At 35.9% G+C, this 12,495-nt stretch overlaps 1 protein-coding gene and 1 long non-coding RNA gene across 2 annotated transcripts in view; both read right to left on the bottom strand.

The window, feature by feature from the left end:
* Nucleotides 1-1,888: 1,888 nt before the first annotated feature.
* LOC115520687 lies at nt 1,889-8,366 on the bottom strand. The gene is made up of 2 exons (XR_003970841.1): nt 4,744-8,366; nt 1,889-3,631 (listed from the first exon to the last, which is right to left on the bottom strand). It is a non-coding gene; the product is annotated as an uncharacterized LOC115520687 (long non-coding RNA).
* A 200-nt stretch (nt 8,367-8,566) lies between these two features.
* The window catches only part of SESTD1 (SEC14 and spectrin domain containing 1), a 116,615-nt gene continuing 112,686 nt past the window's right edge, over nt 8,567-12,495 (bottom strand). Inside the window, 2 exon segments of the mRNA XM_030325266.2 lie at nt 8,567-9,285; nt 12,059-12,180. Coding sequence (XP_030181126.1) covers nt 9,156-9,285; nt 12,059-12,180 — 252 coding nt within the window. The 3' untranslated portion in view covers nt 8,567-9,155.

Consider the following 12,495-nt stretch of genomic DNA (forward strand, 5'->3'; position numbering starts at 1 on the left):
ATATTCAGAAGTACTTTTAAAACACCCATTTTTGAAAAATTAGAAAATAAACAAAACTACAATGGTTTAATTCCACATCTCAAATGTAACTTAATGAAGTTCTGCAAGCATCTATTTTTATTTTTAAAAAAGGATAATATTCCCATAGTTTTGGAACCTGCCTTTTTTCACTCAGTAATGTATCATGAATATCCTTCAAATAGACTTCTACCATTTCAATTAGTAAACTTTCATAACATTTCAATGGTAGAATATTCTTGTGGGATAATTTATTTAAATATTGGGTGTTTTGTTTTTTGTTTTTTTAAATATTTGAGGGTGAGGGGTGAGGGAGAGAGAGAGAATTCCAATTGATTGGGTTGTTTTGATTTTTTTTTTTTTAAATATTTTGAGGGTGAGGGGTAGAGAGGGAGAGAGAGAGAATTCCAAGCAGGTTCCATGCTGTCAGCACAGAGCCTGACGTGGGGCTAATCTCACAATCCTGAGATCACGACCTGAGTTGAAATCACCAGTCAGATGCTTAACCGACTGAGACACCCAGGCATCCACCCACCCACCAATTGTTTATTCTTACAAACCCTTATAACTAAATATTTTTAAGACTAGACCCTTAATATTAAATTATCAAAGTAACTAAACTGGAAGGTAAGCTTCCAAAGATAGCTAAGTTAGGGTCTGGTATAGTACAAGGCTATTTAAAAAGGGAATATGGTTTGTTAATAATTACATTTTATTTAATCATGGTCACAAATAAGCTTTTATGCTTACTATTCACTTTTCCAGTTTTTCCATCTATTTTTTGTTACTTTGACTTCTATCACTGTAATTCTCTTCCTTCCAGACCTGGCAAAAACTGGGTAGTTCTTGTGCTCATTTGACTTTCACATAAGAGTTAGGATTATCTGAATATTTTGGAGATTTTACACAGAAGGTGGATCAGGTTTGTGAATACATCAAGTGTCTAATGTGAAATCTAAAGATGGTGGTGAATACTGTAGTAAAATGAAAATATTAAAAATAAAGATACATTCTTTTTGTTTAGAGACAGCGAGCATGAGCAGGAGATAGGGGCAGAGGGAGTGAAAGAATCTTAAGCAGGCTCCACACTCAATGTGGAGTCTGATGCGGGCCTTGATCCCACAGCCCTAGGATCATGACCTAAGGCAAAATGAAGTTGGACACTCAACCAACTGAGCCATCCAGGTGCTCATTCTTTTATATATATTTGCTTATATGTTAACTGTCATCCAAATGTACTTAACTTCAATGGACAAGGTCTAAGGTTTGTCTATTTCCAAATTTTGCCAATTCTAAATTCCTGGTAGCCATTCTGGAGCTGCTATTATTTATAGAATGATTAATTTTGTTATTTTAAATATAGCTAACTTTGTTCTAAAATGCTTTCCCCAGCCTCGAATACATATTCACCTTTTAAATTGTAAAAATGCACTTCTTGGTAAGATCAAAGGAAATTTAACCACTATTGTGGTAAGAACCTAACAATTTCAGACAATGTAGGATTTAAAGGAAGCCCTGAATTTCTGTGCCAAACCTATGGGAAGACGGGATAGGGGGCTGTTGGACAGAGAATGAGAAGCGCCAAGGGAAAGGGTATTTAGCCTCTGTCTTCTAGGACTCCACATTATTTCAGAATAAAGAAGTTACATTTTGTTTTAATCAAATATTTTAGAAAATACTGTTAGAAAAAATTTACAGAATACAATTCAAATAGATTCAAAGATGCAGAATTCATCAGATTGTTACACAGACCAGTAGGACTTAATTCTCCCTAGATTTTATGAACAATCTTTATTAACAGAAACCAAACTTATTGTCCAAAGTGATAACGTATCAAAGAACTACATATCAAAATATACTGCCATTAATAATAGTTTTTAACATTTTTATTGCATTTACAATGTGTGGAACATTATAGGGGTTTACAGTAGAGGCCAAATATCCCAGCCCTTAAAAATTGAGTAGGAAAGATTGGATGAACCATACATAAAATCTTTGAACACAGGCATTAGAAACATACATATGATTATAATTTTACAGGTTTATACAGGTGACTGCTCTATGTAATTTAACAGGGAGGAAGGGTAAAAGAACAGTGAATAACAAAGTCACTAGGGTGTGAAATAATTACAGCTGGGTGGTGCTAAACAAACAAAAAACACAGAAAATACGATTTGTAAAGGCTAAAATGTCCTGCAAAAAACATAGCTATCCCCTATCACAACAGTGAGGTAGAATTCTTCCCACCCTGTTTTCTGGTTTCTTGACCAATTGGGGGGGCTATCCCATCCAGATGGTTCTGTCTCACATTGCTGTACCCAAGACAGACTAGTAGCATATGTTTTTGACTACCCCTTCTACCCCAATTGAACAGAAATAATCTTTTGTTTAATCGGTCTTATTTCACTTATTGAAAACAGGTGGCAAAGTTAGTAACATAAACAAACCAGTGCTGTTTCTTCTAGCTAATGTATCACCATACTTGGGAAGTGCTTGAATCTTTCAAGAAGTGAAACTAATGCTAAAATTTCAGGCATATATACCCGTTGGGGAGCTACTTGGGGCAGACAGGTATTTCTTCTCTCAAAAAACACCAACTGCCAACCATGTTAACAATGCCATTTCTATCACAAACCCACTTCTAAAATTTCAAACATGGATCATAAAAATAGTTTACACCTTTCTACACATCCAAAATAGAGTGAAAATCCAGGACACCCTATAACCACATTGAAAAAGGTATAGCAGTTTCTTTTAAAACTACCCTATGACACAGAAATTCTAACCCTAGGTATTCATCCAAGAGAAACGAAAGCCTACATTCACATAAGACCTATGAATAATCATAGCAGCTTTGTTTATAGTTACTAATGCTGGAAACAGCCCAGGTATTCCTAAATAGGAAAATGGATATACTGCAATACAGTCATACAATGGAAGAATACTCAGCAATAAAAAGGAATGAACTACTAATACACCTAACATGGATAAACCTCCAAAACATAGTAAGTGAAGAGGCTTCTAGAAAGATTACATGCTGTGTGGCTCTATTTACATAAAGATCTAGAACACACAAATTTTGATTTGTGGTAGACAAAAGAACAGTAGTTGCCTTTGGGAGGGTGTGGGGTCAAGGATTGACTGGAAAAGGCAAAATGGGAATTTTCTGAGAACGCTTTACATTTTCATAGTACTGTATACATTTTCCACAACTCAGTGATGCACACTTAAGATTTATGCATTTCACTGTATGCTAATTCTACATAAAAAATGTGGTAAGCATATTATTGAGCTCCAGTTGCTATGTATGCTGAAGTTATTAGTAGGAAATGTAAATCTGTCTGCAACTTAAAATGCATAAAAAATAATTTGGATTGATGAACTGATGGGTGGACAGGTATAACACAAGCATAGCTAATGCTAACTATCACCTGGGTGATGAATACATTGTAAAATTTTAACTTTTTTCTATGTTTGAAAAGTTTTATAAAATGTTGGAGAATTTGAGGGTGCAACACTTACCAAACAATGCCACTGAAAATTTCATTATTGATCTCATAGCAAGATAATCATCAGATTCTTCCGACCAGTGTCAATTTAGAAACTTAAGAGCCTGTGAAAAGATATTCCTGAGTGTGAGGTGAGGAATCAGCTCAGATCTACACTGGCTCAAAACTGTCAGTGACATTTTGATCCCCTCACACTTTTAAAAATAGAATACATATTATCGACCATATATTCTGAGCAAATTTGTTGGCGATGTAGACTAACGTAAGAGCTAAGCTAGAAGAAACATTCTTGAGAAATATCAAGCACACAAACTTTTACCTGACTTCTAAACTAAAAAAGAACTAGGGCAAACTATAATAGAAAAGATGTGCTGACCCAAAACACTATGTGAGGTTTGATCATACCACACAGGTCCCTATGTTCTGAGTGGAAGGACATCTGATTATCCTGTCTCTCCAAAGAAGGACTTATTTGGGGGGGTGCCCTAAAGTGATGGCATGTAACTTGTAAATACTTCTAAGGTGACTCCTTCAGATTCACTAAGACTGGCCTCAGACTCCAATAGCCTTTTGTCAGAAGTAGTTTTCCACATGCCTAACTTAAAATCTGTAACAACACTGCACTTATTATCTAGTGGCTGGTAACTATTTTTAGTTATTTGCTAAGAATTTCTATGTAATTGTATAGACACACACACACACACACACACACACACACACACGCACACACCCTCATAAGAGTTAACAAAAATAATCTTGATTCTTTTAAAAATTTACTCACTGCTTTCAAAATATTTAGTCACAGTTCTGACTTTCCTTTGATCTCTAAGTACTTCATGTTCTAGTACAGGCTCTACTTTTTCTTGAAGCACACGGCCTAGTGTTGCCAAGTTTTCAAGTTTGCTCTAAAACATTCCAATCGGGTAATTTAGCATCATCTCTGTCAACATTTTTCAGTCTTAAAACACACTGCTCTATATTTATGCTCTTTCACAGAGCATCCTTAGTTCTAGCAGTCTCTATTACAGGACCAGTCTTTGTTATTATCACTGCCCAAGTTTATCAAGACTGCTCTTCTCTAGCTACAGCAGAACTAATGGTGGTCTCAAGTCATGCTTTTTACCTCTTTTTTAGGATACTTTAACAGATTTCTGCTTTTGTTGTTTCTACAGGCAGATGCCAACTCTCTGAGATCCACTCTGAGTATGACTTTTACTTACTTTACTTATTTTTTAATGGCACTCTGTCATGTCCTGTCAACCTCAAAGTAGATGATACTCCTCACTTGTCTTCCATCTCGCTGGTCTACCATCCTGCCATAAAAGAGTTAATCTGTCAGATTTAGGAGTCCTGTTATTTACTGATGAGCTCACCAACTCCACCCTTAGTATTTCCAGTATGTAATTCTGAATGTAGGGGAAATGGAGCTCAGGGAGGTGAGCATAAACAATGTGCCATGTCTCCCACAACTCCATGCTCGTCATCTGAGAAAAGAGCAAGATTAAAGAATGCTCTATTTTCCATTCTGAAAATATAATCATAGTAATAATTCCTTCCACTTTGGATAACATCATAATTTTCAACACATTTTTTTTAGTATGATTGTATTTATAGACGCAGAAAAGTTGAGTAATTTTTACAAAGGTCAGTAAATGGCAAAGCCAGATTCTGAAATCAGATATTCAAACTCCACTCTTTCCATTATATTCAGTACAGCTCTTACTTTAGCTTTTTTATGATCTTTACTATTCTTGCCACTATTTATGCTTCTTGGCTAAACGCAGACATTTCTAAAGCACACAATGAAGCCACATAATATCAGATGTTAAATCAGTACTTAATTTTGCCTCATCAAGGTATCTGCTGCCCTCCATACCAGGAGTGTATTTTCCATTTTCTTCAATTGAAGCTTTCTATTTTCAGAACTGAGAGTTAACCTTGGAAAGTTTTCTAATTAGGTTAACTCGGCAGGTATGTTTCAGCCCATCTTCTTAATTCTAGAGGATTTCTCTTTTGGGGATTTAACCAAAGTTATCTCAATCACGCTAACTCTTGTCACTGATATTTACTGATGATAGTTCCCCATATCATTTTCAATAGTTTAGGATGTGGAGAACTTAGCAACCAGAGCATGTGCAGTTCCTAGTAACCACAGGGTTTTACTATGGGAAAAGTACACAGCAATCTCCAACCTCTCTGGCAGGGAACGTACAATGTAGTAGAGGATTCTGAGTTCTTCCTCTGACTATACCATGAAATACGTTCATAGACTGTCACAATCACATCACTGGTTACAATAGGTTTAGATCAGAGAGTATGGTTTGTGCAGCACTATCAGAAAAGTAATTGTCATGTTCACCTTAGATTCTGCCAGCAACAATAATAAACTAAACAGCACACTCCATATTTCAACTGATGGGGTAATGAAACAACACGCAACACTAGGTAACACTCAGCAACCTGGCTAATTTAAATGCCTATAAAGTGAGAGTAGTATCCAATCCTGTACCCAGTGATGAAGCCTAGACCTGCCATCATCATCCTGGCTGGCAGGGTGAGCCGTCTCATCACCATCAGCAATGTGTTGCCAACAATGGGAACTGGGAATGAAGTCAATTTTTTTCTGAAATTAAGGTACCATCTTTGCATCTGCTGGGTCAGACATGTGAAGAACAGCTGTCAAAACTTATATATTGAGCTAAGAGAGGAGCAAATACACAATAAGAAGGCAAGAGGAAAAAAAATCCCCCAAACCAAAACAAAAAACAAAACAAAACTAGCCCAATGAACACTCCAAGAATTCCCTGAGATGAGCTAAAGTGATGTGGAAAGTTGTGGCATATACCAATAGATGGCATGTAGAAATGATGGTTCTTCCTCCAGTTGTGGACCAATGTCAATTTATGATGTACAAAGAACTCATGATTTCAAACAGACTGCAGTCACTTCCTTCATGTGTACTCTAAGTACACTATGATGCTACGAAACAAAATCACATTAGGGCATTGTTGGGTTTTCAATCATAACTGTACGTGTATGTACAGATATACATATAGAAAGTAGCAGCAAATTTACAAATGAAGAACAATATCATGTCAAAAGCATATTCCATTTCATCTGAAATAGTCAAGTTACAAATAACATTTCCAGATGCTGCCTTACTCTTGCTGTAGGCAAATAGCTTAAGGCATATTAACAACTAACTCACTGGACAATTAGTAGTCGAGTTGATGATAAAACTAAGAGCCCCTTTACTTACAGTGTAGTTCTTTTCTAGCAAAGTCTTAATAAAAGCACTCTAATCACTATGAAGTTCAGTAGAATAGATATTGAGTGTAACTAAGTATCTAAATTACCTAATATATAAGTATCTGAAACACCAAATCACTTCCTTATGAGTAGATTCATTCATAAGTCAGTCATAACTTTAAGAAATATATTTAAAACACACTTTAGACTATCATATAAGGGGGACTATTACTAATGCCTACAACAGACCATTCACATACAGAAGTAAAGCAACTATTACATATGAGGAAAAGGCTGGGAACAGGAGAGTCCCACAAGATTCCTTCCCTCAAAAGAGATTATAACGTAGCAGGCACAGACATCAATAAACAATTGTAGCATGTGGTGAGCACCATTATGAAGACTGAAATGAAGAATCACAAAAGTCCATACTCAGAAGTTAAGTCCTAAAAGACTTGAGAGGATTATCAAATATAGAAAGAATTTCCTGGATGTTTTCAGAAGCAGTGGCAGCATAAGAAAAAAGGGGGCAGAAGTTTCTCCCAGATTTTCTGGCGTGTTTGACTATAAAAAAGGCTGCACCTTTAACCAAAACTGCTCACAGAGAAGAAAGGTGAAAAATATGATACTTCATCTAGGAAATGTCAAGTGGGTAATTGAAAGTATGGGTCTAGAATTTTGGACCAGATACGTAACAGAGAATGCTGGGATAAAACAGAAACCCTAAGGATGAGATACCTCCAGAAGCATTCCGAAGACAGAATCTGAGAGCACATTTGAGTAGATACACTTTAAGTTAATAGCTGTGTGACTGTACTCACGGTTATGGCAGAGGATAACATCTTCGAGGGTGGAGAACACTGTCTAGGAAAGGCTGCTAAATGGTGTAAATGTTGCAGAGACAGAGGACGAGGAACGCAGACAGAGGGCAAAAAAAATTATTCAATTCAGTAACTGAGAGCACACTGAGAAGAGTTTCACTGAAGTGCTATGTTACACCAGGCTGCAAGGTGCTGAGCAGTGAATGGTGAGGATGCAGGGAGAATGGATATGGATTTCTCCGAGAAGTCTGGCAGTGAAGAAGGCTGGAGAAATCGGTAGGTGCAGAGGGATTTTTTTGCATTGCAAGATACATGAACATCACTGAAGACATGAAAAGAAACCAGCATACAATTCTTTGCATAATTTTGTATTGATCACAGACTAAAAAAGTATTTTTAATCTTTTTCAAAAACATTTTCTGAAATAAAAATTAACACAAAAATTAAATACGTTTTACCATTTAAACTTAATATAAACTTAAAAGCACTAACATTTTATAAATTTTATTTCTAAAAGAGTTGTACAATTTTTGTTACTAGACTACTTCAGAATTTTGCTTCTAGTATGAGAAATTAAATTTTATTGACAAATGCTATTTTAGCTCCAGTAAGATTCCTCTGATATAAAGGATTACACTTAAGTAATTATGTATGCCTTCTTCCCCATACTCCTCCCCAAAGATAAAGTATCTTCAAGGTAGGTAATAATTTGGATAACATTTTTCAAATTGAAGAAGAGAACAATCAGAAATAGTATTCCATTATTTTTAAGTTCTTTAAGATCTAAACTTATTATTTCTCAAAATTAAACATGCTTATTATATACACATGCTTACATATGAATTTCCTGGCTAAAATACATGCAACAAACATGAAAAAAACAAATACTATGCCAGCCTCACAATCCTAAGAATGCCCTTTTAAATAAGGCACTCATGTCTGGAAACAGGATATAATCACCAAATTAAATAAGATGTTTAAAAGAAGCTTTTTATTAAGCACAAACAACTTTTAATACATTATCAATACAAATAGGAAACTGTCTTTTAATGAATATGATATATCAAAGATCTGAAGATTTTCTTCATACTGACACAACAAAAATAATCACTTTTGAAGAATTACAAAGTAAAATTTTTGAGTACACCACTGTCTACTAGTAACAATTTAACTATTATCTAAATTTACTACATCACCTGGGGAGAAAGGTCAACCATTTTTATAGAGAGAATTCCTAAACTCTTATTAGCACCATTCAAAGCTTATTATCAGTTGTTCATCTACAAATTGACAGGTCAGGTAAAGCTTTAAAGCAAGTTTTCAGTGCAATGTTTACAGTTCCTTCTTTTAAGATACTTGGAGTCTATGGTCTCAAAGCATGTTAAATAATTATGCCTTGGTAGTTGCAAAGTGTTAACATGTAGAGAGAAATGTAAAATGGAGAGAAATGAGGCTTATTCTGACTGTGAAATGTATCTTAATGTATTGCAGCTAATGCTGTAGTATGCCAACGACATGCGGGATTATGAACTGCAGATTTGTGGGAAGCTGGTAGCTATTAGCTCTCTGTGGTCATCATTTCAGGATGTCTCAGCTGCTGCCTTTTGAGACTAACCAGTTTCATCCTGTCTCTGATGTGTTCTGCGGTGGAGGCCATGTCACTTGGACTCCCAAAATATTGTTCAGTTCTAAAAATCAAAAGAAACAGAAAAACCCCAATCAGGTTAATATAAATCCACTGACCATAGCAAATTCAAAAGGAAGCAAAGATTATCATAAAAATTATTTATGTGATAAGGCATTAGTTCATTTGCAAACCATACTGTTTATCTTTGAGTAGTAATTCGGTAGGACAAACTTTTTTAATTTTTTATTCTTTAAAAAAAAAAGATTTTGAGAGAGAGAGAGACAGCATGAGTGAGGGAGGAGTAGAGAGAGAGAGACAGATAATCCCAAGCAGGCTTCATATTTCATGCAAAGGCCAACGCAGGGCTTGATCTCATGAACCATGAGATCATGACTTGAGCTGAAATCAAGAGTAGAATGCTTAACCAACTGAGCCACCCAGGTGCCCTGCAGAGAAACATTTTTATAAATGGCATAAAATATCTGAAGATATGTTGAAAGAAATAGATTAATTGTACTAAATGTTTACTTATGACAATCTCAATAAACTGAACAATGCAACCCAACAATGAAACCATAAAAGAAACAAACATTGGAGATATTTACTTTTCAGCTTAAGGTGCATAAGCAAACACAAATATAAAACCTGTATGTGTCCTTCAATGATAAGGGTTATGTACACCAACTGTCTAATAAAGCTGGCACATAAAATATCTGTTTCATGTTAAGGCATCGCTTGGGATTTTAATAGATAAAATCATTTAATGTTATCCTACTTGAAAAGATAATGTATTCGGAGCCACTAGAATCTTTTGGAGCTAGAAGAGTTCTTAGAAAGTATCTGGTTACGATCTGCATTTTTTAAGATCAGAAAACTAAGGCCTAGAAATTAAATGACTTAACTAGGATCACACAGTGGGGAAACCAGGATTTGAACCTGAGTCTTCAAGCAGTGAATTCAGAGAGATCATCTAATTTGTTTTTCCAGGACAATGTGACAAAAGAGAAATCTGAATAAGCTTGCTATCAAACAAACTTTGTATAGCATCAAAAGGTTATCCTACAAATGGAACAGAATAGTACATCCACATATTAAAGGTGGTTGTAAAATCTGAACACACAGTACTTATTCTTCAATCTTAAAAACATGAGGAAATGCCATATGACTACTTGTGGAAGGAGGAGAAGCCCAAGCAAAAATGCCAGTTATAGATGCTCCTAGGCTGACCTGAGAAGAGGAGATGCTGTAACACGTGGCTGTGAAATGTGGAAACAGGAGTGGGGCTTTCCTGGAACAACCAGAAGGCGCCCCTTCAATATTGTTATAAGCTGAATTTACAAACTTTCAGATTTTATTCTTTCATACACTGCAGATATGTAACATGTATTTAGGTTATTTCTGATGGTTCAAGTTTGGCTATGACCAAAGATTATACAAATATAGATAATGAATTATATTCTTTCAAGGGAATAAAATCACATCTTCCCCAAATAAATTCCAAATAATCACATGAAGTTCATGACACAGTAGTGGCACTTACTATGTATCAGATTCAAGTAATTTATATACATTCAGCTCACATAATTCCCCTGCCCCTGTAACCTGAGGAGGTATGAATAATATATCCCTATTTTATATCCCTACTTTTTAGATGACAGGATTGAGGCACAGAAAGGTTGAGTGGCTTGCCCAAGGTGTTACAGCTACTAAGTGGTAGAGTTGAGATTTAAACCTAAGAAATCTGATTCCAGAGGCCACAATCCTATCCAGTATGCTATTCTACAATGTAAGATAGATGTATCCAGTGACTTGGCTTCTCTGTCATTTGAATTAAATATCCTCTGGATTACTTCTAAACTATTTTCACTGAGAAGGTCTAAGATCCTCAGGGATGAAGCTCCTTCAGATTCATTTACTGGCCCGTTTATTTGCATGAGATTACTTCTTACTTTTACTATCATCTTTTGAAATGTAAAAGGAATGTGGGAATCAGGACCCCATCGTTTTACAAATGAAGAAATTACGAATCCGTACAGCATATTGGAAAGAGAATGGGTTTGGAGCCACACAGACCTGACAGTGTATTCCAATTCCACTTATAAGCTGTGAAATCCTGAGCACCTCACTTAATCTTTCTGAGCTTCAGTTTCTACATCTGTAAATCAGGAATAATCACACTGGTCTAGCACCGTTTGGTCAAAAATAGTGAAATGAAGTGCTTAACTTAGTGTTTGATAAATTATAAGCTCACTATACATTACACCCCTCCACTCCCCTTCCCTTCCCTGGATGAAGCCCAAAGTCACCCTACTCCCTATCATCACAGCCAAGGCTAGAACCCAGGAGTATCAACCTCATCAGTGATCTTTCTTCTACAACAAGCTGTCAAGAAGCACATTTGATAGCAAGTACCAAATCCACTTTTGCTAACAGTTGAGTTTGCATTTCTTTTCATTACAAACTAATTTATTGTAGGAACTGAAGATGTGAACCAAAGCTAATTTACTTGGCTTTTTTTTTTTTTTTTAAATTTTTTTAACGTTTATTTATTTTTGAGACAGAGAGAGACAGAGCATGAAGGGGGGAGGGTCAGAGAGAGGGAGACACAGAATCTGAAACAGGCTCCGGGCTCCGAGCCGTCAGCACAGGGGCCCGATGCGGGGCTCGAACTCACCGACCGCGAGATCGTGACCTGAGCCGAAGTCGGCACTCAACCGACTGAGCCACCCAGGCGCCCCTACTTGGCTTTTTAAGAAACAGATTTTCCTCTCTTGATGATTTCACTTTAAGACCTCACCAATAAAAAGACAAGATTATAAGAACATGTACCATACCCATCAGGATAAACTACAGGAACAGTTAATCTATCCAAAAGGGATTTCCCAACCGCTTCAATTTCATCAAACTGTTCCTCATCATTAATAGCTTCGGGCTCTTCTGGACAGTCTTGCAAAATCTGCAACAAATAAAATGGTGTCATCAATCAAGAAATATAGAAAGGCAATCAAGCTCATGTAAATTCAGTAGATTGAAGGTATTTTTGTTTTGTTCTTAGCATCTTCATGTACACACCTTATACAAGATTGATTACTGGTGAAACTGGCTCAAAAAATCCCAACAAAATGAAATACATAATCCTTACTAATAATATATAATGAGAATACAAAAGGTCTACAGTGATTTCCAAGAAAAAATAATACTAAACTACTATTTGGAAAGTAAGTTCAAACTGCACTTACAAAGTATTCCTTCATTCATTAAGTATTTATTG

The sequence above is a fragment of the Lynx canadensis genome, chromosome C1, assembly GCF_007474595.2.
Source record: "Lynx canadensis isolate LIC74 chromosome C1, mLynCan4.pri.v2, whole genome shotgun sequence".
In the NCBI taxonomy this organism is placed as follows: Eukaryota; Metazoa; Chordata; class Mammalia; order Carnivora; family Felidae; genus Lynx; species Lynx canadensis.